Below are 26,962 nucleotides of genomic sequence, written 5' to 3' on the forward strand. Positions count from 1 at the left end.
ACACTTTAAAATTTATAGATATTGTACAGATATATATATATATGTGTATGTATAAGTGTAAATAATGTTTATTTAAACTTGAAAAAACTTTTATTGCTAGTATACAGTTTGTAAAGTATACATATTATAAAGGTGAATTATTTTATTGCTCAAAATACCATTAAAATAACTTTACGATTTTTTCTTAAATCATTTCAAGATGGAATATTATTGTATATTTAAATAAAGTGCAATGTAAAAAGATTGAGAACCACTGTTCAATGGAATCCAAGTACAGTTTAAGCATTCGATGTCTCCTAACGCGAACAACAAAAAAACCGCGAAGTTAATTTACTTGACTTAAATAAATAGACACTTACTATTTTTTACTAAATATGTTGTCGGCTAAAATAATGATATATGATTGATGTAAGACGGATTATCGTCATTAATTTTAACTACAGTAAATCAGTACTTTAGTGTTAGTCGTATTATTGGTTATATTTTCTTAAGTATACAAACGAACTCGTAAAGTACTGTTTACCAATTTATAATGAATATCGTACGACGAAGCGATCGTTTGCGTATTAATTTTTATTGTAAATATTGTTACTATACTATTTTGACTAAACATGTGTCAGGTAAAACGATACGCAATTCAAGTTTTATTCTTTCGAAATGAACATTTATAAATAAAACATTGCAATCGATGAACTTTTTTCTTTAGATTATCCGCCGGTTTTTCAATCCAAAGACGTAGAAAATGGATGGTATGATGTTTGGGAAAAGAACAAGTACTTTACTGTTAAACCCAGTGATAAGGAAACATTGAAAATGCTACTACCTCCTCCCAATATTACTGGAACATTGCATTTAGGGCATGCATTAACTGTTACAATTCAAGATATTTTAGCAAGATGGTATTTCTCATTAGTCTTCATTGTTTAATTATCGTAGTTGAAATTGTTGACAGTGTTTTACATAGGTATAGAATGAAGGGCCACCCTGTAGTATGGATACCAGGTTTAGATCATGCTGGAATTGCAACACAATTAATAATAGAAAAGCATCTTTCTAAAACAAAAGGCATTGTCAAGTCTGATATAGAAAAAGAACAATTTCTTTCATATATTTGGGAATGGAAGGATCAGAAGGAGAATGAAATAAAGTCTCAGTTAAAAGCTTTGGGTGCCAGTGTGGATTGGTCTAAAGAATATTTTACAATGAGTAAGGTAATAAATAAAATTTTCTTTTATACACTAGGTATCTTAAATTTTCAAGACAAATTATTCATGACTGATTGAAATTTTAGAATTACAATGATACTGTGGTAGAAGCATTCGTAACTCTAAATGAAAAAAAACTTCTATATAGAAAAAAAAATTTAGTCAATTGGTCTCCTATTTTGCAAAGTACAATATCAGATATTGAAGTAGACTATATGTATATTGATAAAAAAACAGAAGTAGCAGTTCCAGGATATAAAAAGAAGATTACATTTGGTGAAATAGCATATATAGCTTATCCACTCAAAGATTCAAGTAATAATTTTTTTGCTATAAATTCTACATGCTGTTTGCATCTAATTTATTTTATAAAAAATTATATTTTTCTTTAGAAGATAAAATAATAGTTGCAACAACTAGACCAGAGACTGTTTTTGGTGATGTAGCAATTGCTGTTCACCCGGATGATGAAAGATATGGAAAGTATATTGGCCAAAATGTCTGGCACACTATGAGGAATACTTATATACCTGTTATTGCTGATCCTTCGGTTGATAGAAATTTCGGCACAGGTACGTATATTTCAATCATCGGGAGATATTAAAGTATTCTTTTAGTTTAAATAATAAGTGATTGTAAAAGATACTTTTAGGAGCAGTAAAAATAACACCAGCCCATGATCATTTAGATTATATAATTGCTACAAATCATCAGTTAGACGTTATCGACGTTATTGATAAATGCGGAAACATAACGGAGGCAGGAAATTTATATGAGGTATAATAATGTTCAATGTAAACAATTGTGTTTTATAATTATTGTGACTAACATTAAATTTGAAAATATCCTAGGGTCTTCCACGATTTATCGCACGAGAAAAAGTTTTAAATGAATTGTCGAATAGAGGTCTCCTACAAAGTGTTTGTGATCATAATGTGAGCATACCGAGGTGTTCACGATCTCGAGATATTATAGAATACATATTGAAAGAACAATGGTTTGTCAAGTCCAAAAGTATGGCGCAAAAAGCGATAGAAGCTGTGGAACAGAATCATTTAAATATAGTTCCTTCTATTCACAAACAAACATGGTATGACTGGTTAAATAACATTAGGTAATTGGAAAACAGTCTAAGATGCATAAAGAAAGATTAATTATAATATCCATTTTTTGATTATACTACTCTTGTTAGAGATTGGTGCATTTCACGGCAACTATGGTGGGGTCATAGTATTCCAGCTTATTACGTTACAGTTGGTGATAAAGCTGAATGGATAATAGCTCGGACTGAGAGCGATGCGCGGCTCATTGCGGAAAGCACATATGGATGTAATTTAGAATTACATAAAGACCAAGATGTTTTAGATACATGGTTTTCGTCAGCAATTATTCCTTTTGCGGTACTAGGATGGCCAAAGAAGGTATAATGTAATAATGATTAAATAATGAATAAGATATCATTGTCACAGTATGTTGAAACATGTACTTTTAGACGGAAGATTTTAAAAATTATTATCCTTTAACGTTAATGGAAACAGGATATGATATATTATTCTTTTGGGTTTCAAGAATGGTCATGTTAGGATTGGAGTTGACCGGTCGTCTACCTTTTAACGTACGATTTTCTTATTCTTAAATATATCCTCGCCACTAAAATTGTTTCTTTATAGAGATTTAAAAATTGTTGTCACATAGGAGATACTTTTGCATGGTATGTTATGTGATAGCCATGGGAAAAAAATGTCCAAATCGATTGGAAATGTCATTTCACCAGAAAATATCATTAATGGTGCTACTTTAGATGTGAGTGTTAATGGTTATTATATTTAAGTAATTCATTTATTGGTATTAAATATTTGTATGTAATCAGGAAGTAAGTATACAAATGGAAGAAAATCATAATATGGGCATTCTTGAAAAAAAAGAATTGCGACGAATGTTGGTTGCAAATAAAAAAATGTTTCCTAATGGAGTACCACAATGCGGCGTGGATGCACTACGCGTGACATTATGCAGTCACAATATTAAAAGTTAGTACACGTTAATACATTTCGTTTGCTCTTTTCAATTAAATAAAATTTAATTACAGTTGACTTTTTAATTGAATAGATTTAAAAATCCATTTCGATGTAATGGAATGCCAAGCAAATAAATTTTTCTGTAACAAAATTTGGCAAGCAGGCAGATTTATCTTATTTATGACCAATGGAAGGGAGTACCAAGAACCAAAGAGCATGTCAATTATTGACCGTTGGATTTTAAGTCAATTATCTTTAATGGTCAGCACTGTTAATAACGCGATCATGCAACGAGATTTTCATCAAGCTATTACATCCATAAGAGAATTTTTACATTACACATTTTGTGATTATTATTTGGTAAGATTATGAAAGAAAAATTTGCTTTTGTGTAATACACAATTTTCTACACTCTATTTAATATCCTGTAGGAAGCAGTAAAACATGGATTTCAAAGTAACAATTCAGAGATTATTACAAGTCACACATATGGTACAAGAACATGCTTCGAAGTTTCACTACGAATAATTGCTCCCATAATGCCATACCTTGCTGATGATTTATACAAAAGATTATCGGATAAATTTACAGAGTTTTTATCAGTGCCATCCTTAATGGAAGCACCATATCCAACGTCGGAAGAGGTTAGATTATTTGTTCACCCTTCACTAAATTTAAAAATTCTACCACCATATTTACTATGACTATTACAGTTTAGCAAGTGGGCGGACTATAGATTACATAAAAGATTCGACGCAGTATTAATGATTGTATCTGAAATTAGAAGTCTTACAGGTGGTATAAAAGGAATACAAAAACCGATGGGTAATTAATTGTTTGTACACATATATCAAATATGTATGTGACTTTGTTAAAATATTAAGAAGAAATTTTTCTTGCAGTTCATATCGTAATTAGTAACCCTGACAATTTTAATTTCTATAACGAAGTCATAAATTTAATTAAAGGTGGATGCAGGTTGCATAATATTTGTGTATTTCAAAAACATAATTATATGCATGATGAAAATAGTACATGCTTTCAGTTCACTCCTGATTGTACATTTGTTTTTATTTCACAGGTATATTCTTGATGTATATCATGTATTAATTTAGTTTTGTGATCATTTCTGTGTGCTATACATGTACACTTACTTTATAGGATTCTGCAGTTTTGAACACGATCAAAGAACGTTCAATTAAGAGGGTTTCAAACGACGAAAGCAATTTGAAACTTCAAGATGAAATGTAAATGAAATAAACCACAGTTGTGCTCGAAAATATTTCAGGTTGGCATATTGATTATTTTTTTAAAACTAAAACTGAAAAAATTCGGAGCATACTCACACTTTATAATGCAATACAGAAATTAATTTTTATCTGTATCCGTATGTTCAACCTCCGAGTCACTTTTATCTTCGTCGCAGCTATCAGCGCTCTCATTCTCCGAACTTGAACTACTCGATTCGAACCAAGTTTGTGAAGATAAATCATCTTCTATTATCGTTCTCCATTCATCTAATTTGCGACAATCTGAAAATAAATAGAATATTAGTAATTTATTATTATACGTGTTTATATTATTTACTGAATTATAATAATATACGTACCCAAACTATATAAATCATTGAGTGTATATTGTCGGTCACCATTTTCAAACATACCACCATACAGATACAAAACATTGTGTTTCACAGCAAGTCCAGGATTTATTCTGGGACATGGAACAAATACATCCTCGTGCGTGTTTTCTTTCTTATGTGTAGTAATTGCTGATGTCGAACCTATTGTAACTGTGAATATTCCGTCATCGTCGACGATTGTGGATTCAATAGGAGCAGATGATTTTTGCGCTTCATTAACATCCTCATCTTCATCCTCACTGTCGTTTTCTTGGCTACCATCTTCTTTTAGTTTTCTTCTTCGACGTCGTGCAGTTACATCTTTTTCCCCAGATAACGTCACTAAACCAGTTAAATAAAAACATCCATTGGACTTCAGTCGCGTCATTTAAAAAAGTACCATTGTAGCTAGCGCACTTACCACTGTGCCATTGAAATTTTTCTAAATCTAAAGCCATCAAATCGTTATAAAATGTTCCATTAAGTTCTTCTTCGTTATCCTCGTTGTCAAAAACGCCGCCAAACAAATATGCTACATTTGATTGAACTAAAACCGCCGATGTGCTACATCGCGGCGACAATTTATTTCCTGATTGCTTTACGGATATCCATTTCCATCTTAAACCAGTTTCATCATTTTCTAAAATAATATTCTCAATAATATTTAAAATTGAAGCATTATGAAATAAACTATGTACTTACTTTCGGACGTCATTAGGAACATGTCGCTATGAACGAGACCCTTATCAATATCCTTCTTTACTCTTTCTTTGCTGTAACCACCATACACAAGAAGTTTATTTTCAGGTGTTGGCAATAGTATACAACCAGATCGAGGAAGCGGCGGAACACCTAAAATATTGTAAAATATATTTCTAATAAAAATATCTTTCTATCTATCATAACTTTACCAGATAGTTCAACTTTATGCCAAACGTATGTATCAAGGTTAAATATATGCACATCGTTATAATATTTATAATCTCTTAAGTTATCAAGAAATCCACCAAAAACTATCAACTGTTTTTTTATATGTGCCATTCTGTGACCGCTTCTAGCCGATGGACCACCAGATGATCTGGAAAAGATAAACAGAACTAAATGACAAAAAAATTTCTGTGTCTAATCATTAAATGGTATAATACGCACAAAATTTTTTCCCATTTTTTGTCTCCAATTCGATAGACCCATAAATCTTTGTAATGATAAAATTGTGATTCTGAAGGACTAGAAAATTCACCACCAAAGACCCATAACTCTCCTTTGTTTGTTGCTGTTGCTACTGCTTGATGACCACAGCGAGGAGGTGGTGCACCTGGCGCTTTTACAATGGTCCATTCATTTTTATTCAAGTTATATGTAAACATGTCTCCATAAACGACCGTCTAAATAAAATGCAATCATTAGAATACTAAAATATATTTTAATTAGCAATTATTTTGTTTTAACAAGCAAAATATATTTTAATTTACCGCGCGTCCGTCATGAAACTCTCCACCGAGCATAATAAGCTCATCTTTAAAAGGATGCGCGGTCAAAGTAAAGTTTACACGTCGAGACGGTGGTGCAACTAGCTTTTCAATAACACGTTGTCTTCGGGCTTCTTCCTTTTCGATTTCGGCAATCACGTGTTCTATATCATCCTAAAATTTATAAAAAGAAAGAAAGAATTCGTTATTATTTCATTATTATTCATTATTTATACATATAATTCATTATTATTGTAAAACTACCATCCGTGTTTATACATTTCACTAACCTCACCGAGTGCAGCTAATTCCTTTTTTTGTTTAGCACTCAATTTCTTTTCAGTTTTTAGCGCCGTCTTAACGCTGCCGCTAACTTTCTTTTTATTCTTATCCTTTTTACCCATATTACGGAACAAATTGTTTAAAGACGAAACGATGCTCTTTTAAATCTTTGCGCCCTGCGTGAAATTTGCTCAAAGGAGCAATCTTGAAAATAACACGCCGACCAATCGTTTCTTCGAATAAATATAAAAAAAACAAGATATTTGAACTGATCGTGAATCTTATCTTTAATCTAACGCTCGCAAGTTATCTGCTTATAAATATTTTTTCTAATTCTCTCCTTCCTGTGAAAAAAAATTCACATTTTCAAAAATTCTCTCACTCGAAGCGTCGAATCTCTTCGAATCTCAATTTGCAGCATTACGAGAAGGAGAATTTTCATTTATTTGTCCAGTATGTAAACCATACTTAAATTTCTAAGTTTCGAGATCGAATATTCTGAAATAAGGTGCGTTTCCCTGGTCGAAAGTCGATTGTGGAATATCGCTTTCGCAGCAAACGTCAAAGTTAAAACAATCCTTTCGTGTTTCTGCTTTTTGGAGAAAAAGTGACATTTTCAAACTAATTCTGCTTCGGGGGAAGGAAAAACGGTTTTGTTTGTTACCTTAGCTTTCGCAGTGCCGACAATTGTCGCTGCAATTATTTCACGGCGTCGTCACAGCTTCAATACGTGCCCATGCAATGTTAGTAGGCTCTCCCTCTCGCGAAGTATTACGTTATTTTTTTAGTGGCCACCACTTCAATGTTGTGATTATTTTCGCGTCTGATTAATCGTATCGTAGACGAGTAAAGGCGTGATACGCGATCACATCATGTTTTGGGCGAATAATCACGTGTCATCGCCTCATATCGAGGCACTGCTCAATAAGGAGGTAAGGAAACCACTTTTACACGGATAGAAGTGTTATTCTAACGACTAGCAATTTGCAAATTTTAAGAACTCGTTGGGACTTCAGCTTATATCTTTCTTTACTTGATTTCTATATTTCGTGGTAACATCATGGCAATGAAATATATATATATAATAAATATATATATACAATATATATAAATATATATAAAATATATAATATATATATATACACACGCATACGTATACATATTTTTACACAATTCATTTTTACTTTTGCACACCTTCAATTTTCTTTGTTAATAAAGATTTTTCAAGGAAACTGCTTTGTCATCAGAAAATATTTAAAAAAAAAAAAAAGCACAGTGATAGATATCATTCAAAGAGCCACACTATGCTTTTGAAATGTTCCAAGTTTTAAATATTTTCTTTTCAATTGTCGATACAGGAAGACTTTCATTGAAATTTGACTTTACATATTTGTAAATTCTAAAAAACAACCACTCCATTCAGATGTAAGAAATTATCATATAAGAAATTATTGATAATTCTGAGTCTTGAAATTTTTATTGATATTATCACAAACAAGAGACTTAATCCTACTTATGATTATAGGGTATTACATTGCACGAGTTGATGGATGAAGAAGATATTTTGCAAGAATGTAGAAGCCAAAATAAAAAACTTGTCGACTAGTAAGTAAGATTAAAATGTATTTTGACAAATTCTATATTGCTCTAATGTGATATTGCTTGTAGTTTAATAAGACCCGATGTAATGGAAGAATTGATAATGCTTACAACTAAAGAACCATCAGCAGATATAGAGGAACGTTGGCGTTACAAATATCCAAATGTAGCTTGCGAACTATTAACTTGCGATGTCCCAACATTAAATGAGAAATTAGCAGGTACATGAACCAACCAGTATACAATTAAGTAGACTTATACAATACACATACAATAAAAAGAGATTAAAGTAAGTTATATTTTAGGGGATGAAACACTTCTGGCTAAACTTTATTCCTTTATCGATACGGACCAGCCATTAAATCCTTTGTTGGCATCATTTTTTAGTAAGACTATTGGAGTACTTGTTGCTCGTAAAACCGATCAGGTGATTATAAGCCAGTGTAATAAATTTACTGAAATTTAATATAGATAATAAAATATATAGTTTGAAATGATATTATTTACAGTTTTAGAATAATCGTTACTACTAAATATATTGTTATTTCTAAACGATTATTCTTATCCATTATTCATGACTGGTCTATAAATCTTACAGTTTCATTTTTTTTTTTTTAGAACTGGTATTCGTATCAGTTCACTTGTTTACAGGTAATAGAATTTTTAAAAAGTCGTCAAACATGCGTCGATTTACTTTTACAACATTTGGAAACCTTTGCAATTATGGATTTAATACTGAAACTTGTCACTCAGGTTGAAGGCAATGATATGCGACAAAATATATTAAATGTAAGGAGTTACCGTTTCAAATCCTTTTAGCATTATAATGAGCTCAGATTTGCTTATACAATTAATATAAGTAATTTGATTGTTTTATTTAAAACTTTATATACATACTTGTTTCAACAGTGGTTAGATAGTCAACAGTTAGTGCAAAGACTGGTGAAGTTGTTATCACCTAATTCTGAATCGAGTAAACATGCAAATGCTGCACAACTACTTTGTGATATGATTACCGAAACAAGAGAAAATCAACGTACATCCACAAAACAAACTGATTCAGATCCTATTTTAAAGACTCTTGAATCGTAAGTATAAGAGAAGAAAAAAGAAAATATAAAATTAAATGAACATAAATTGTATAATTGCTGGTTGTAAGATATTTTAAAAAAGTTACTGTACGTTTCTTTACAACAAGTTATCCTTTTTTTCACAGAGCAGACACTGTGAGCCTGTTGTTAGAAACCATCTTAACTGGAGAAAAACTAGAGAGTAGTATTGTTGGAGGAATTCAAGTACTTCTAACACTTTTAGGCCAAAAAGCTAACAAGTAAAGACTATAAATTATTATTTAAATATTTTGACGTTTTAGAAGAAAGTGAATATATTAGTGAAACGTATTTTCTGTATGTTTAGTGCGTTAAACGAGGGAGATGTTCAAGGCAATGGTATCGGAGACGAGGTTACAGACAATGAACAGCGTATAAAAATTTCAAACGCGACCCTGCGTTATCTAGAACAACTTCACAAACTTTTATTAGACCCACCCTATGTAAGTATAAGTGCTATAGAGAATTGTACATACAGTAGTGCCCACTTAAGCGTCCGCAGTTATCCCCACCTAATCTTGGAAGCGAGCGTCGAGTGTGTCGAGCGTATCTTGATTTTGTTATTTAATCATCAAACGTCGGACGTCCGAGTTATTTATAAAATTATTTTTCTATCATAGAAACCTCCCGTTAAAACAACTGCTGGAATGTTAGAGTGCCCATTAGGGAATACGCGTATACATGTAGCAAAGTTATTCACAGCACTAATGACAACAGAAAATGTAAAAATTTATGAGACCTTAGTAGAATTAGGAACATTCCAAACACTACTGGTAAGTACAATATAAGATACTGAAATGCATTAAGGAAATCTAGTATTTAAACAAATATGCTTTTTTTTCATGTTTCTTAAGGATTTATTTTTTACATACACATGGAATAATTTCCTACATACTCAAGTACAGTTGTGCCTGGCTTTAGCTGTTAATTGTGATTTTAAGGATACAAATGACATTATTTATGCTAATGTAAGTAGCATTGTTTCAACAAGAGTACAAGAAAACATAAATTTGATCGATATAATTAAAAAAATTTTCAGATATTTATCAAGTGCAAATTAATAGATCGAATTTTAGAAGCATGGGACAAAAATGATAGTAAACAGTATGTTAAACAGCAATTGAAAAACATAATATACGTTCTCATTTTGTGATAATGTGAAAACTTTGCTTAGCAAATTACTATTAAATTTTAGGAATATGGAAAATGGAATCAGGCAGGGATACATGGGTCATTTGATAAATATTGCAAATAACATTGTTAACCAACGTAAGAAAAGCGAAGATTTAGATTACTTTTTAAAGGCTAACTTATCACCCGAGTGTCTTAATAAATGGAAAAACCTTGTGAATACGCAATTGGCAAAGATTAATAAAACTCATCAAATTCTTTTGGTACGTTTAAACTTTCGTATAAATAAATTCATATTTATTTAAAATTATAACTTTATAATATTACTTGAGGTAAATTCATGATGTGAATTTTTAGTGTGGACAAACCCAGTCATTCATAAATAATTCCAGCGAAAATCCAGACGATTATAATTCTTATCCTCAAGAAGAATTCCTTGAAGTTCATCGTGTTGAACAAGTTAGTACTGTATTATGTATTTATATAAAACTATAAAAAAGAAAAATATAATAGATTGTTACAAACTAACAAATTTTATCGACGAATTATAACAAGTTATTATTTTACATAATATTGCGTAACGTGAATAGTATTACGCTAGTTACCTGAAACAGCATATAAAACAGCCAGATTGTATTGGAAATTTTGGATTCTACGACGATGAATTCAATCAAAGTAAAGGTGATCTACAGTAAGTAATTTAATACATGTTCATGCACATTATATTACTAATACTAGACAATTACAAACGCGCGCGTGAACACATTTTTTATTATTACAAAAAAAAAGAAAACGATAGATTCTGATATTTTAAAACATCGAGATAAAAGTGGAGAAAGTAGCATAGTATTATCTTTTTGCAATATCCTCCTTTTACAAAGTGCTATTATAGTTACTCAGTTGACCAATTAACAACGATGGCCTTTACTCTCAGTGAAAAAGATCATGAAGAGAGAGAAGATATGTTCACTAAGGTACAGACAGTGTAACTAAAGATTTCGTACTTTAGATATATCAAATTCATAAAATATTAATGATTCTTTGCAGATATGTCAAGAGAAACAAAACGTCGGCTTGGAAGACTGTAGCGCAGGAGCGGAGTGGGGCGACGAAGGTGAACTTACTTTTCAAACTGTGGTAGATAAACAAGACTGGTCCACAAAACAACAACATAATGATTCCAATTCGTTCGACGAGGATGACGAAGGTTTTATCTATTTAACAATAATTTTTTCGCCTTAAAAAAAATGTCCTTTTTTCCTTGTATGAGGTAGATTAATTTTTATCAATTTATATATTACATGAATTATATATTACATAAAACTTTTTATACGGATGTAAAACTAGTCGAAACGATTTTGTAATTTAGTATAATGCTGTATTAATATTTATTGTATTAGCATGGGATTCAACTGAACCGTTATCCACCGGTAATACACTTCCGGAGGTGAATCCATGGGACAGTGCACCATCAGAAACAGTTGAACCTACTGGTTGGGCAAATTTTGATAATTTTGAAAACATTCTCAGTGTAGAGAATACTGTGATAGTAGATAACAAATTGTGTGATGAAATTAAAAAAGGGCCACCGGACACATCGGCGGATCTAAATAAAACGGAAGCTGTAGTGGGAAGTAAAGTAACGGCGGAAGCCATCGGAGCAGATGATGTCAAAGTCGAAGATTCTGTCGATAGTACTTCTTCGCACACTGAAACGAATATAAATCATAAAAGTATCGAGGATAGTCTATTTTCTGTTTGTACTGCTGATAGAAATGCAAATCCAAGCGAAAATTTAAACGCCAGGTAAGCGAACCGTGTATAACGAAACGCATAATATTGTCCCGCAATAAAAAAATATTTATTACATGTTTTAGAGAAATCACGTGTGGAGAGAACATAATAAATACAGAGCTTGCAACTACTGTGGTACAAAATGAAAAATCCTCGAACGATAACAAAATCTCATGCAGTTTAAACAATGCATCATCGGAAGCTGTATTGTCACCACCAGATGCCAAATGAAATGCTATTTCTTGAATACGGCATTGCAATAGAACAATGGAAATCATATCAGTATAAATTTGTACGAATGATCAGAGTATATATTACGTCCCTATATTTTCATTAGATCACATTAATTGTGCTTCATTGCATTGGCGTCTGAGCAACTACAACTTACAGTAAAGTATAAATACGGAATGAAAAGTAAAAAAAAAAAAAACTCATCGACGCTCAACTATGTTTAGTGTATTACTTGATGTATTTGCGTACGTTCTCAGACCGCCAACGTTTTGATTGTAGGTATTACATCTACGTGAAATACAATTTTCCAGACATTCTCGATGAACATTCTTACGAAGGGTTTTCTTTAAATTATTTGTACGTACTTGATATGAAAATCTGACGGTCACAAATATTTTCTGTTGCGTGTTCGACGTTTAGCACGATAAAGTAGACAAAAGTATAATTTGTACAAAGACAGAGCCAATAGTAGTTGCGATTGATCGAACTTTCCCCCAATCATTCGATACTTGGTTTTACAGAAGTATTACATACCGTTATATACATGTAATGTTTTAAATTATATCGATACGAGGCTCCTTAAAGAAAAATCACCGTAAATAATGATGTTTCATAAATAACTGGTGCTTTTGCTTCTTCGTTCGATAAGGCAAAGGTACTTATATGCAGTGCCTATCGTTTAATTAAATGTATGCTCGTGCAACGATGCAATACAAACAAGAAAGGAAAATTATGTATTTTTATTACGTTGATGATAATATTCAGCCAATGTATACACACGTAATGTAATCGAAGTATTTCAATGAATAACTTTATTTGCATTCCAGTAAGAAAATTCTATAAGAGTAAAAAATAACATTAATAGTCTTTCAAAATGATCTTCCAAAAAGATATAGTATTAAATTGCAGGGTTCCGAACTTAATGTGGTGTATGCTTTGGTTAATATGTGTATAGTTTTTTAAAAGGGAGTTTTACGAATTAAGTTCCTTGGTTATTCGAAAAATTTTGTTTGCCTTAAGAGTTTTTGCTATAGTAATGTGTTTATAGTACCGTACACGAAATATTGTACATAATTAATAAATACAAGCAGTGTTCAAAATTCAAAGAACAATATTATTATTTAATCTTTTTAACATTATTAAATACGATGTCACTTTACAATCGGAAATGAATGAACATAATACCGTATTTTGTTTCCCCTTTAAATCATTACTAATATAAATATTTACCAACTACCGTGTAGTTAAGCATGCTTTATTTTTAATTAACCACTTGATAGACGAACGAATTTTGTAATCGTGATTGAAAATCGAAATGTCAGGTTTTTTAAATTAATTTTTTCTCGATTCTTCACGAAATGTTTCTTTTGTTTAAATATAACATTTGAATGTAAACAAAGAAATTATTATAATATAGTTTATAGTACACAGTTTAGCCAAGTATAAAGATAACTGTTCACTCATAATAAAACATTCGAAATGATAACTAGGTTCTTTCTTATTTCTCTATACGAATATGTGTTAAATCTTTAAACGAAATCCCAACAACTAAATGTTAAGAATTAATGATTTTAAGTAGCAGTCAGTGTTTCATTTTACGAACAACAGGCAAGTATTGATTAGATTTCCAATCGGTTAAATTTTTCTATAAAATACAAATCATTCTTTTGATATTACTTTCCATTAATATGTTTAAGCGATGTAGGTCATAAACTATAATTTTATAATATTTCTGCCGTGTAGAAAATTTATTTCAATCGATTGTTCTGGATCGTGTCGGTTGTATTTATCACGATTACGTCACAGTCTCGTCCGTAACATTGGTGTGCGATAGTGCACTGCAGCACAAAGGTTTGTTATTTTAAGATGTAGGATTGTCAATAATAAATCTGTTTAATGCTACTTTATAGTGTTTAAAATTGATTCTAATTTAATACGTTCCTTTATTTAGAGTTACCGTCTATTTCTCGAGACTTATATAGACGCAGAACACTTTTTACCTTAACCTTTTATAGGGTTAATTATCATTCCATCCGTGTTTACTAATTTTTGTAAAAAAGTGTATTTTACAAAAATAAATCAAATCGTACAGTCATAACAGTATCTTTTACGCTTCACTGTTTCTTACTTTTAAGTATCTTAGATACGATTGAACCTTATACTTATGTAAAGTAACGTATTATATAAAAATCAATTCTACAAAATCTTAAAATGCATAAATAATGTAATCAAATATTAAAATAAAACGTTTCAATTTTCGTTTTTCTTTTAGTTTGATGGGAAAAATCAAAAATTTTATTGTAAGATACTGGGCAGTGATCACATTTCCCACAGTTGTTGCATGTGCCATTTATGCAGATTGGAATCATACCCGAAAGTGGAAAAGAAGCATAACTGCACAACACAAATTGTAGACGGATAATTAAAATGGCAATACAGAGGAATTTGTTTAAAATGTACTGTCATACTATTCTAGCTGTAGGTTCTGCAACCACATTTGGATGGTGGATGGACAGATTAGAATCAGAAAGATTGACTTTATTTCGGGATAAAAGTGCCCTATTTGGAAAAGAATTGAAACCTGGAGAAGCTCCATCTTGGCCATAATTTAATTTTAATACATTAGTGCATCTAAATACAATTTATTAAATAATTGTGATATTATTATACATGTAATTTACATGAAGAAATAAACCTCTTCTATGTACTTCTTGAGAATTAGTAAGATTGTTTCAGTTACTTAACACTTTACCTACCGATCGCGATTCAGCATTCTATGCACTTTTCACCGATCGCTCGATCGAAGATCTTTCCTGGCACCGGCTGTGTTTACCGCTGGGACCAAAAAGCCGATTAATCGGCTACCGGTCAGTAAAGTATTAAATTATGATTTCGTTTTACAGGTAATAAAAAAATACAATTTTATATATACAAATACATTACAGAAGTTTTAATACAAACGTATTTTTTATTTATGTATAACTATCACGTATATTTACAATATTTCATTAACTTTGCTTTTTGTTCTTCATAATACCTTTAAATCAACGAAATATGGTAAGTATTCTATTTCTAATATCTTTCTTTTTAATCATTTTTTCAGACTTATTAATTTTTACATTGTGTTTAAGATTTTCTTTATCCTCGACATCCTCCGGCAATACTTTTTTCGTTATCATATTATAAGCCTCGCGTTTTTTTTGTAACCACTCGTTTGATTCCTCGTTCCAAGATATTGGCCTGTCCTTCGAGCTTCTAATCGCTTTCTGATGCAAATATAACTTATTGCCTGTTTCTAAATTAAGATAGGAATACTTGTTTTCATCTTCTACATTGCATATTGTATTTGCAGTACCTATGTTACGATCTATAAGACCATAATGTTGAAATTTTGTACCTTTATCTTGCGAAGCAAAAATATTTTTAGTAACTCTTTCCAATATTTTATTCTGTTCGATTCCAACAGGAGTGTCAAACTTTTCTTTGAGAGCGTCTAAGTTTTGAACTTCAAGATTTATATTGCTTCCCTTGTTTGCATATTTTCCGCGGCGTTCGCTAACCGATCTCGTGAATGCATATGGCCTTTTATATAAGTCAGGATTAAATTTTTGTGAAGTTTGAATAAAAGATGAATCTCCTATATCAGCAGATAATGTGGAATCCAAATCTTCGCAATATGTTTTACAAGGTTTTGTTCCCTTTTTACTATTATTTGTAACAAATTTACAATAAGATGACTTTGAAGTTTTAGAACCTTTTACATTCAACCTTTGCTTTGATCTCTTCCCTTCGATTGTACCATTATCAGATGAACAAGAACTTCCAACATTTGCTTTCTCTTGTTGCAGATCTGTACACATTATCTCTACGTTATCTATTTGCTTATCCAATTGTTCACTTTGGTTGCCAGGCACGTTTTGCGAACAATGAGATTTTGTGCATAAATTTAATTTAACATCCGTGTTATCAAATCTTTCCACAGAATTACTTATCTGGAATTCTGCAGGCTTTGCTTTAGGATCAGTATCAACTAAGGATTGCAAGGTATTTTTCTGCGAGTTATGAAATTTCAATAAACATTGCAAGTGTTTGTTTTCTTTAATTTGCAAATCTAGGTGCTTCAATTTATCTTTCACCTGACGCTCCAAGATTTTTGTTTCCATTTCTTTTTTAAACAATGCTTTTTCACGATCTTCTAAAATTAATTCCCTACTTTTCAATACAGCTTCCCTTTGTTTTATGTCTTCTAATTTTTGTAACCAAGTTCCTTTAAACACTTCTTCGCTAACTTCTTGCGGCGTTGACACAATTACGGAACATCCATTTTTGCACCCATGGTGACATAAATCTGTAAGTTTTTCTTCTAAATCTTCATTCTTTTCATCTATTGGCGTTAATCTATGAACTTTGTTTATTAAGTACGAAGAAACACATTCACCGTCCACATTGTATAATTTCTTATATTTTATTTCAGGAATGTTAAGAAAAGAATAAAAATTACTCGAAGTGTTTTTGTTTTCTTTGCTTACATCAATACTATTTGGTTTAATAAATTTCTCAAGTGCTATACAGTTTTTCAGATTCTGTATGCTCTCTTCTTCGACGGAAAACGAATCGTTTATATAATTTTTAATATAATTTGATTCAATATCTATAGTTGTATCGTCGCTTTTATTTAATTTTAGTTTTATATCATCCGTTTCACTTTGATTAGAAGTATTATGGTAACTATTACCCGAAGGCACAATGAAAGCTTCTACCCTATACTTCACTTGTTCCATTGTTTACAAACAACTTGTTGAACCCGTTCTTTTTACCATAATAGTTATCAACTGGCACTACTCTTCAGAAAGCTATTCTCTTAATACTTTAGAAAAACTTTTTATTTTACACGAATTGATATTAATATTTAAATGGTAGCACATCCTCTTAAGATGGGATTTTATAGTGCTTCGAAAACGTTACTATTTATCGACGCCATAGGTATATGCAGATAAAATGTTCACTCGGTTACTGCACTTGTTTCATGCTCATGTTTGTGTTAAATAATTTAAGTATATTCCTTTGTTTTTTCGCCCAACGAGCATTAAAAATGTTTTTTATTATTTCTATTGTAAGCGTTGATAATATGCCTATGTATGTGTAAACATATAATATAATACTATGTATTTCGTTGTATTATCGCGAAGTTGTTATCATCAATTGCTATGTATTAAAATATAATAGAATCGTGCATAACGTTTATAAAGAACTTTTAAATTGTTACGCGACATAGAATTTGTTTTATAATATTATTGTTTTTCCAACTAGTGACATTAAGCCTATCAGTGTTAAGTTTTCAACGAATACAACAGTATACACTGTATACAGACAAATATTCTTCCCTAACGGAAATCTAGAAACTATAATTTATCATTTGAATGAAATAAAATTGTACATACGATACGAAAGTGTCAATATACGTATATGAAATTAGTACGTCATATAAATATGCCACAAACAATAAACATAGTAAAGGAATTAAGTGTACTGTGATTAAATTGATTAAATTTTAATTTTGTTAATAAAATAAATGTAGCATTCTTGTACTTAATATCACTTAGACATAGTTTGACAATTTGCTATATCTATTCGTTGAAATAATATATATTTTTAAACGTAATTAGGAAAATTGATGGGAAGATATAGAGATAAACATAGGAATATTTTGTAATTTTCTCACGATTTTATCATTTATCGATTGATATGAACAGGTGAAGTAATAAAATCGAAATATAACTTGAAATTCATGCCCATTTTTCTACAAGTTTGTAGAAGTTATTTAATTTAAATTATTTCAAAGGTTTCCCCTAATTTGGATATTCTTAATTCGTGATTCTTTCGTAAAGGGAGCGCTGCTACTATTGATTCACTAATTCAAGGTCATTTAGGTGGCGCTCAAAACCTTTCATAATACATATAATGGAAACTTGTCTATTACTCAATTTTACTCTGTTTAATTTTAAACCATACAATTTGTGCAGCAAATATAGAACAAATATTTTATGTTCTACTTTTAAGATAAAGTACTATATTCTTTCTTTATATAGAAACAATTAACATCTTTCCCGCTTAATACGGAATATCCGTTAGTATGCGCGCGCATATCGATTTGACCAATTATTACGTACATCCTATCGAAGTACAGTATCGTACATAGAAGTCTCTAAAAAATAATACTACCATACTACATACGACGGAAGAAGAATGTACGATAAAGCCGATTATCAGATAATTGCGATTCTTGCATAATCAACGTTGAAGAAAATAAATTACTTTCCTATCGAATTCTCTAGAAATTAAATAGTAACTCAATTAATACCTATTATAAATCTAGAGTATATTTCGAATCATACGAATTTTGGGAACGGAGTAAAATAGTAATTTTTTAATTAAAATCGTAATAGGAGCTATTTAACTATGGAAAACAAGCAAGTTTTATGATTTGTTTAAAAATATTCGTGAAAAGATTCGTTCGATAGATGCGACGTACAAAAAGTATGTTCGTATATGAAAATGGGGTGCGAATACCGTTGATACGTCATTGTAATTCGTGGCATTACGGTTACTCAAAGCAGGGAGAGGGGGAAAGGGGAGTTCAGAGGGACGGTGCGCATCATTGCAGCGTTGCAGTTGTCCGCCATTGCTAGGGAGTTAACTTCGGTACTAGGCCAGACGAGGGTCTCGGTGTTCGTCGCGTGCCCCCTCCCTCTTTCATCGTGGAAAAAACTATTTAGTGATTTCGTGTTACGATTTTGGGTATTTTGAGATCCGGCGATTTCGAATCGGCCCCACGTTCCGAAGTAATGGAGAAGAAGAGGCATTCGACGATGGTTACGAGCAACGATGCGGTATTGAATTTTCTAACACCAACGGGTCAGCGTCTTACCCCGACGGGGAAAATCAGCCATGCTAAGACGCGTGTCTACACACAGCGATATCGCAAAGAATGGGAACAGATGTCCGATTTTAAAGGTACTACTCCGTTACTGTTCCATTGCTGCCTTTAAAATAACTCGTCGCCAAGCCAGAAGAAGCAATACGTTTGGTCGACATTGGTAACGCATCGTCCGCGTATCGTGCCACGCTGGATACGCGTATATACATACACGCTAATCGTGTGGCTCCGAAGCTCGGTCGTCATGGCCTTAAGCAATGACGCCTTTGATCTGTATAATAGGTGAATTATTTTTAGAGAGAACGTCTTTTGTACTGACACGACCTTTCTACCTCGTTACCTATTCGACAATCGACGGTTACCTTGCACTGTTTCTAACATTTTTTATTAAATACGATATTCTTTTCGTTACTCTTTTTCACGGATTACGTACCATTATCCCCTATTCGCATCAGTAATACGCGTGAAACTCTAATACAAGAAGCTTTTGAACGATTAATCGTATCTCTATTCACAAATAACCAAACGTCTGTCAATTCTGTTCGTAAAAAAATTGCAGAACCGATCTACCACATTCAACGTACGACATGACACTGAACACTGTTATTATATGCCTAGCCATATTACTAGCGTTAATAAGTTACCAGTAAAGGGACTGCTGGGTAATTCGACTGTCTTTCGAGTAGATATCACCATGCTGTTAAAATGTGTTTAGTGAAATGGCGCGATCAGGACATTGGGTCGGAATTGCCCGAGAGAGAGAAGGGAATAGCGCGCGCGCGCGAAATTGCAAATAGCGAAATATGTATTCGCAACCATACGAAAATCCGTACGGTGGTATGTTCATGATCTCAATGATTATAAATTGCATGATGTAGTTTTATCGGATATTATGTGTCATGCACATGGTACATGACTAGGTAAAATATATAAATTTTTATCAACTCGAATAACCTACGTTCAAATTACAAAATACTCGAAAGGCATCACGAGTTATGCCATCCCCACTATGCAAAAGAGATTATTTAGACACGTATTCTTTATGCAGTGGATACTGTTTTATATAAATGTTAACTATATTATGTCATTGGTATTTATTCAAACTGTAAACATATTGCAGTTTAAATATAGTTTTGCACATCTATATGTACGTATATTTGACACAATATTCTTCCATAGGATGGTTGACGCATGTGCCATTTCAACCTACACGTGCTTATTGCCTGTATTGCAAGAAAAACCTTCACGCCCATAGACTTTCTTTATTGAAACATACGTGCACGATGAAGCACCAACGTGCAGCATTGTTACACGAGGCAGAGGAAAAGAAAAAGGCAGCTGCTTTGAAGGTGGATCCGGAAGAGGAAGTTGAAATAGAAGAGGTTGATGAAATTGAGGTTTCAATTATTTATTTTCATGGAGTCTCTTGTATCACCTTACTAATCAATTTTGTGGGGGATGCTGTAGTTACATTTACAATACAATATTACGATGGTAGATATTTCAAGGAAATTAAATCAAATAATTTTTTCGTTAGGCTATAGAGCATGTTCAGGCAGAAGCAGAAGAAAACGAAGATGAAGTAGAATACGTCGTCGAGAGATTGGAAACGGACGACGAATTGGACGAATCGCAAAACAAAGATCCGCCCGAAGACGAGGAGTGTGAAATCGAAGAGGAAGAAGAGGAGGAAGAGGAGGAGGATGAAGAAGACGACGATGGGAAAAGTTTACATCTGACTTTGGACGACGAAGACGTTCAACATAGTATAAAAAAAATAAAAATAGAAAGGGTGGTAAGACCTAATTTTAATTTTAATTCTTGGTAAATTGCGCTTAAAGTTAATTTAAGAACTTGTAACGTTAATGGCTGGATTTGTTAGGAAAGTTGCGGGGATACTTTGGCCGAAGCGATGGATCACATGCAAAGCGAATATTTAGAGGATGTGGACAATCAAGGGGCTGTGCAGATGGAAATGGTGGTAGAGTCGGAAAATCAGTGTAACGCAGAGATGCAAGTGATGTCTCTTCTTCCCGAATCGGAAGAATGTAACAAACAATCGCAAAAGGAGTCGCGCGAGAATGGAAGAGCGATTCGGCGTGGTGAAAATAAATTGGACCGAAAGTCTTCGAAATTATTGGTAACTATCGTATACTAGGTACATCGCGGCATAAATTTCAGGTACTCGAATGTCACGAATTTTCGGGTCCGGTATACTCCCATGAGTAATGCAATTTGCATTACGTTTTCCGATATTGTTTCAGCAAAACGTAAAACAAGGAGATGCGGAACTAGTGATGGCATGTCCATTGCCTATTTTAAGCACGGCTTATCAAATAAACTCGTCGGTTGCACCTACTTCTAATACAATCGGTGTGCTTCAACCCGTAAACACGATTCCTATCGCACCTGCACAAAATAAAACAATTACTTTAACGTCGGGTGGCAAAACTTTGACTTTAACAGGTGGTACATTTCAACCTGGTGCCCAATATGTTCTGAGCAAATTAAAGGGTAAATTTCCTACGTTGGTAATGACTGATAGGAAACCTGCAACTGTAGCTATCCAACAGGAGGATACTGCAAAAGACGTTCAGTTAAACAAGGACCAACATGCCGTTGCTGGTACCAGTTATCAAAGTCCAAAGAAGGTACACGTTGGTTGTGTTAGCTTCGTATACCTGCTATAGTGGCTAGAAGACGTACAGTGAATTTCTGGAGGAATTACAGAGTTTTATTTGTTCGCGACATCTGCGCATCCAAGTCATTGTCAACGTCCAAAAAGTACACAGAATCGCGCGCCCTTATTTTTTTCGAGTTCACTGCATCTCTTCTATCCGTTTTACTTACGAGTAAATCAACTTTCTTCCAAGCGATTTTCAAGGGACACGTTTGTTTTAGCATGTGCTTTTAAAGTCTGTTAAATCTCCCTCGAGTAAAAAGCCCCGTATTTCTACTCACGTTGTGGATACAAGTAAAGGTCTACCGGTTGGAGGGTTGCAAGTTAGCCTTTATAAATTAATGGATGGTCGGTGGACGTTTTTAAACGAAAGGTATACTTTCACTAAGCAGAGGTACTCTCAGTCTGGTAGCACGTATTACCGACAAATATTAATATTCCGATGAAAACAATGAAATCGTTTCGTCTTTTCAGCAACACGAGTCCAAACGGCCGATGCGTAGACCTGGTGGATAACATGAAAGTTAATTTTACGACCGGACGTTACAAGATACACTTCGACGTTGACAAATATTTTACTCTGAGAAGAATAGAAACAATGTATCCGTTCATCGAGATCGTTTTCGACGTGAAGAATCCAGCTGGTCATTATCACATACCAGTGCTATTGAGTCCTTTCGGCTATACGACCTATCGCGGCTCCGAAAGATGAACGCTAACGACGTCATGATATTTGACAGACATTTTAGGAAGTGGAAGTTGTATCGATTTCTTTGTAAAAATATTTAGACATATAAGAATAAACATTTTTTATAATTCAACGAACCGACTACAGAACCGTGCCAGTTTCACGTCGTTGCTGTTCGTGCGCATAATTACCGAAAGCTGTAAAATTTAATTAATGATAAATGACATACATGATACTGCAACAACTCGATCGTCTGGACCGCATGAATTAATGCGAGCGTCTGTGGAAAAATATATTTTATTTCTTAGTTTATAAAAGTCATTGCGTCGCGGCGGTTACTAATGAATTAGCTCTAGGCGTTTTCCAACACGATTGCTTGCGGTGTGCGAATCGTTGAACCGTTTTGAAAGCTTTGGCAGGCGTGCAAAAATGACGAAAAAAAAAGAGAGGTGTACGTCGACCGCGAGACAAATAGTCGATGGAAAAGATACATCGAACCCTTCGAGATGTACTCGTACGGTATGTAAGTCGCAAAAAATACTTTTTGTCATTCATTCGAAAAAATAAAATTTGCTCCATTGGGTTTATAAACAATATGAACGTAGTCGGTGGAAAAGATACTGAATGTTTTACCGTAAATTTTAACGCGAATCTAGGTCAATTAATCACGAGAGCTTCGTAACGATCGGAAAGAAACACTTTTTCATATTTGATCGACAAGTGTCATCAAATTACCCATTTGAGTATGTTTCGAGGAGATCGTCGTACCTCTTTCACGGACTATACCTTCGGTATGAGTTCAGTGTGCAAGATTCTCCGAAATGACTGAACACCGAGGGCTCGGTGATTTCGGTTGAAAGGAATAGCGATGACGGTTGTCCTATTGCGGGGGAAGATAGCTTCTGTCGACGTCTTTCGGCGGTAGATACGAGTCACCTTTTCCCTTAGATCCTTGATCGGTTTGGCCTCCACGACCACCGTTTCCTCCTTTCGGCCCCGAAGGACGACCCGAACCACCCGAGCCAGCCCCTCCGCCGGTGCCAAACTTGAAACTGGCTCTGTTTCCATTCTCGTCAGCCTCGTACCTTCGAAGAGACGTGAAAGTCGAAAAATCCCTTCTCGAAATGCAGAGGTAATAAAAGAAAGCTGTGGGGTTCTCACTTGACAGAAATTGGAAGACCCTCGGGGCTGTCGTAAGAAAAGCTTCCTTTCACGGTTCGTACCAACTCGCCGTTCACCTCTTTTAGCATCTCGGTTTCCTCTCTCTGCACCCCGTCCGGTGCGTTTGCGTTCGCGTTCGCACTTCCGATTGGACGGTTTCTGGCTTTATTGTCCTCGAACGGCGTGTTTAGGATCAGTCCACCGGAACCCCGAGCAAACTGAGGTGCCTTCTGATCCGGAGACAATTTATCACCGATGGAACAGCAGGGGGCAAGAAGCAGCAGCCAGAGGATCTGGGGAAATCAGGCGGGAAACGATCAGTGGGTCGCGAAAGAAAAGATCGACGCTCGTCGATCGCGAGGGCGTTGTTTTTCGCACAAGAATTATTCAGGAAGAGATTTTGGAATAATGGTTCGTTTTACTTTGTCCTTACTCGACCTAACCCCCTCTGATTATCATTTATTCCGGTTCCCGCCAAATTCTTTAACCGTCAACTGGTGACGTCCCGCCAATTTATCGTATCTCGAAGTGGTGGTCTATTTTACGTACATAATCGTTTTAACACTATTATTTGGTACGTTATTTCATTATAATGTAATATTTTTCTAAGCTGTGAATAACTACTATGTTAGGTAAACTTGAACATATCATTTTAACGTCACTAATTGGAGGTTAAGTGAACAAAAATTCAATAACGATTGTCCAAGTGCTGGAGTCCCTCCAAATGTTTTTCCGTATCAAGAATCGACATGCCACCAAACAAATGGGGAAAAAGTTACATTCAATAACGGAGAATATGTTTTAGACCAAGTTGTTTTGTAACTTTTTCGAAAGGGAAGTACTGTTGGCACGAACAAACGGTAATTACGACTTAACCTAATGTTTGTCATCACATTTCGCCCTTAATATCGTCACGAGTCTAATTCGATATTATAAAGTACAGGTTAAAGGCCTGTATTCGTTATTCGCGAATGTGATTTGCCCAACTCTGTTTTGCATGGATGCTTCGGGAAAATTAATTAAGTAGAAAGTGTCCTTTCGATTGAACCGCGCGGACCAACGGACAAGTGGTAACGCGGAAAGATTGCACGTTGTGTGATTTTATCGCGTGTGTCGAGAGAGGTCACCGAACGTCGAAACCACCTCGGGCGAGCAGGTTCTTCGTCCGCGTCGGAAAGTTACGTATCGACTAACGTTTGGCGTAAATCAGACTCATACGCGATGGGGACTTGCACATATAATCGGCCGTAAGTATGTCCCGAGACATTATCGTGATTCATAAGACGCTCGTGGAAAGATCCTTCGGAATACCTTGTACCTATTCCATTTCTATCGACAGCTATCCGATTATTTAATACAGTGGTTCTTTAACCGGTGAGCCAGGGACCCCAGAGGCCATAGATAGATTTATGGGGAATTGTTCAGTATTTATTTTTGTCAAACGCGCACGTACACACTTGGACGAGTTGATTTAAAGGGATCCTCGATTCTTTTTAATTCATAGGGCGTCAACAAATAGGGGTCGTATAAAACTGTCTTTTTTCAGAGTAATATTTCAATTGTAATCGATGATAAAATATTGTTTCAGGAAAAGTTTATGCATGTAAAATAAGGTAAAGCAAAATTCAACGTGGATTCGAATCAAAGAGACCCCTATTCCTGGTGGCCCATGGAAATGCAATCATAAAACACGAAATCACGTTGAAAAGAGACCCGGAGTCGTAAAAACTCACAGTCGAACTGGCAAACTGTTGCTTGTCCGTTGATCGCAACCAGTAGCAACGTTATACTCGGTGGGAGAAATATGGCGAGGCGTTGTAAAAAAGTAGGGGTCGAAAACGCTATTATACTCGAGTATCGACAATCGATATATCCCATCGACGAACTTTGTATACATTCTGGCCACTAATTGGACAGGTCCAGATTCTTGACACACCGATCGGGACGAAAAATAGATTTCTACCCTCGAGGTAGATCGGTTTCCACGTCGCTCGAGCACCTCTATTCCTGCCGTCGACTATACTCGTCCTGACTCGGTTCGGGAACGTACCAGCGATCGAGGCACAATTCTGCGAGAGGTCATCGTCGACAGAGGATCGGTCACGCTGACGGCACTCGAAATGGCATCCCTCGTGGCACACGCGACTCTTCGACTCGCGACGCAACCGATGCTTTTCAGAAGCCGCTAACCGACAACATCTGCGCTCGTTCGCTCGCCGAGCTTTTATATATTCGATACTGTCCGCTACGTGCAACGACCACGGTTTTTTCCCCCCTCTGATCCGATCGATTCTCAGGAATCGCGGAGGATCGGGAAGAGACGTCGCGAACGCTCCCGTAACTCTCATTTTTTCTTTCGAACGAACGATCTTCTCAGTGTCTGATTCGACATCGTGCAGATGCCTAGATAGGTGCGTCCTGCCTCGAAAAATTAAGAGCAAAAGCATGCACAGGGGTTTCGAGAGCGACAGAACTATTAATCGTCATAGTTGTCACGCGTTAATGTTATTCAAATTTATTATAGAAAATCATCCATCTATACACGAGTTGTAAGCCAATAATGGTGAGAAACTATGATAGTTTCTTGCTAGGTAGAATAGGCCCCTACGCGCGATATGTAGGAAATTGGGTAACGATTGGAGGAACTGACAAAGTCCATTAAATATAAGAATATTATATTGTTACACTGAGTGAATTTTAGTGGGATCGTAGGACCTCCCTTCTACGTACGTATAGATAAAATGTGGGTCGCGCGACGATCTTTGTTCGTAACGAGGGCTTGTCTGAATATGAGGTTGTTGGATCGGTAACAAAATGACGTTGTTGGATCGGTTACAGCGGTGACTCGAAACATGTCGCACGCTAGAAATCCCACGGAAGACGCGAACAACGCATCGCATTTCATCTCTTGGGTACACGAACGGTCTTATCGTTGCGTATCTTGGTGGATGTCGCGGATCGGACGTATTCGATGAATTGCTCATGACGCTCACGCGCGTATTCGTTCGCGATTATTTTCTTCTACCGACCGTGGGGA

The 26,962-nt window shown here is 34.4% G+C and overlaps 5 protein-coding genes across 9 annotated transcripts; 3 read left to right on the forward strand and 2 right to left on the reverse strand.

The window, feature by feature from the left end:
• Positions 1–401: 401 nt before the first annotated feature.
• Positions 402–5,780, forward strand: LOC122395124 (valine--tRNA ligase, mitochondrial-like). Its single transcript, XM_043392482.1, has 17 exons — positions 402–620; positions 707–899; positions 965–1,211; positions 1,292–1,520; positions 1,598–1,777; positions 1,858–1,982; positions 2,057–2,319; positions 2,398–2,626; positions 2,698–2,820; positions 2,901–3,008; positions 3,076–3,235; positions 3,315–3,583; positions 3,655–3,867; positions 3,937–4,048; positions 4,126–4,304; positions 4,385–4,511; positions 5,652–5,780. Exons 1-16 carry the CDS (start codon positions 533–535, stop codon positions 4,472–4,474), a joined length of 2,808 nt encoding a protein of 935 aa, XP_043248417.1. The 5' UTR covers positions 402–532; the 3' UTR covers positions 4,475–4,511; positions 5,652–5,780.
• LOC122395126 (kelch domain-containing protein 4-like) lies at positions 4,316–7,376 on the reverse strand. The gene is made up of 9 exons (XM_043392484.1): positions 7,260–7,376; positions 6,604–6,939; positions 6,317–6,487; positions 5,994–6,229; positions 5,756–5,922; positions 5,547–5,696; positions 5,266–5,484; positions 4,833–5,186; positions 4,316–4,755 (listed from the first exon to the last, which is right to left on the reverse strand). The coding sequence occupies exons 2-9, from the start codon at positions 6,715–6,717 to the stop codon at positions 4,592–4,594; spliced, it is 1,575 nt and encodes a 524-aa protein (XP_043248419.1). The 5' UTR covers positions 6,718–6,939; positions 7,260–7,376; the 3' UTR covers positions 4,316–4,591.
• On the forward strand, positions 7,011–13,565 carry LOC122395125 (serine/threonine-protein phosphatase 6 regulatory subunit 3). The gene is made up of 18 exons (XM_043392483.1): positions 7,011–7,527; positions 8,121–8,200; positions 8,264–8,415; positions 8,500–8,621; positions 8,813–8,983; positions 9,104–9,282; positions 9,411–9,524; positions 9,611–9,746; positions 9,924–10,076; positions 10,158–10,271; positions 10,343–10,407; positions 10,499–10,697; positions 10,792–10,893; positions 11,025–11,125; positions 11,327–11,408; positions 11,482–11,641; positions 11,835–12,240; positions 12,312–13,565. Exons 1-18 carry the CDS (start codon positions 7,468–7,470, stop codon positions 12,457–12,459), a joined length of 2,544 nt encoding a protein of 847 aa, XP_043248418.1. The 5' UTR covers positions 7,011–7,467; the 3' UTR covers positions 12,460–13,565.
• A 5,410-nt stretch (positions 13,566–18,975) lies between these two features.
• On the forward strand, positions 18,976–22,892 carry LOC122395317. 5 transcript variants are annotated; one of them, XM_043392765.1, is made up of 7 exons: positions 18,976–19,473; positions 20,576–20,793; positions 20,934–21,191; positions 21,279–21,536; positions 21,661–22,047; positions 22,298–22,470; positions 22,551–22,892. In XM_043392765.1, exons 1-7 carry the CDS (start codon positions 19,305–19,307, stop codon positions 22,786–22,788), a joined length of 1,701 nt encoding a protein of 566 aa, XP_043248700.1. In that variant the 5' UTR covers positions 18,976–19,304; the 3' UTR covers positions 22,789–22,892. The 5 variants fall into 5 exon arrangements, with proteins under 5 accessions (XP_043248700.1, XP_043248702.1, XP_043248701.1 ...); XM_043392767.1 differs by having other exon boundaries at positions 22,298–22,449; XM_043392766.1 differs by having other exon boundaries at positions 20,576–20,778.
• Positions 22,893–23,640: 748 nt separating this feature from the next.
• LOC122395319 lies at positions 23,641–26,117 on the reverse strand. The gene is made up of 3 exons (XM_043392773.1): positions 25,976–26,117; positions 23,926–24,218; positions 23,641–23,849 (listed from the first exon to the last, which is right to left on the reverse strand). The coding sequence occupies exons 1-3, from the start codon at positions 26,006–26,008 to the stop codon at positions 23,645–23,647; spliced, it is 531 nt and encodes a 176-aa protein (XP_043248708.1). The 5' UTR covers positions 26,009–26,117; the 3' UTR covers positions 23,641–23,644.
• Between the last annotated feature and the right edge of the window lie 845 nt (positions 26,118–26,962).

Source organism: Colletes gigas, unplaced genomic scaffold (genome assembly GCF_013123115.1).
Source record: "Colletes gigas isolate AHSC1104 unplaced genomic scaffold, ASM1312311v1 Colletes_gigas_Sc00005, whole genome shotgun sequence".
Taxonomy (NCBI): Eukaryota; Metazoa; Arthropoda; class Insecta; order Hymenoptera; family Colletidae; genus Colletes; species Colletes gigas.

Bases quoted from the DNA above. Each gene is read 5' to 3' on its own strand.
- LOC122395126 (XM_043392484.1), bottom strand. From the start codon at position 6,717: ATGGGTAAAAAGGATAAGAATAAAAAGAAAGTTAGCGGCAGCGTTAAG. The intron at 6,230-6,316 runs GTAAATTAAAAT...CATTTTATTTAG, and splicing joins AGTTTCATGACGGACGCGCG to ACGGTCGTTTATGGAGACAT. The intron at 5,187-5,265 runs GTAAGTGCGCTA...TAACTGGTTTAG, and splicing joins AAAATTTCAATGGCACAGTG to TGACGTTATCTGGGGAAAAA.
- LOC122395317 (XM_043392765.1), top strand. From the start codon at position 19,305: ATGGAGAAGAAGAGGCATTCGACGATGGTTACGAGCAACGATGCGGTA. The intron at 19,474-20,575 runs GTACTACTCCGT...ATTCTTCCATAG, and splicing joins ACAGATGTCCGATTTTAAAG to GATGGTTGACGCATGTGCCA. The intron at 20,794-20,933 runs GTTTCAATTATT...TTTTTTCGTTAG, and splicing joins AAGAGGTTGATGAAATTGAG to GCTATAGAGCATGTTCAGGC.
- LOC122395319 (XM_043392773.1), bottom strand. From the start codon at position 26,008: ATGACCTCTCGCAGAATTGTGCCTCGATCGCTG. The intron at 24,219-25,975 runs GTACGTTCCCGA...TGATTTCCCCAG, and splicing joins GAATTGTGCCTCGATCGCTG to ATCCTCTGGCTGCTGCTTCT. The intron at 23,850-23,925 runs GTGAGAACCCCA...GTCTCTTCGAAG, and splicing joins GGTCTTCCAATTTCTGTCAA to GTACGAGGCTGACGAGAATG.
- LOC122395124 (XM_043392482.1), top strand. From the start codon at position 533: ATGAATATCGTACGACGAAGCGATCGTTTGCGTATTAATTTTTATTGT. The intron at 1,778-1,857 runs GTACGTATATTT...AGATACTTTTAG, and splicing joins TGATAGAAATTTCGGCACAG to GAGCAGTAAAAATAACACCA. The intron at 1,983-2,056 runs GTATAATAATGT...AAAATATCCTAG, and splicing joins AGGCAGGAAATTTATATGAG to GGTCTTCCACGATTTATCGC.
- LOC122395125 (XM_043392483.1), top strand. From the start codon at position 7,468: ATGTTTTGGGCGAATAATCACGTGTCATCGCCTCATATCGAGGCACTG. The intron at 11,642-11,834 runs GTTTTATCTATT...TTATTGTATTAG, and splicing joins GTTCGACGAGGATGACGAAG to CATGGGATTCAACTGAACCG. The intron at 12,241-12,311 runs GTAAGCGAACCG...TACATGTTTTAG, and splicing joins AGCGAAAATTTAAACGCCAG to AGAAATCACGTGTGGAGAGA.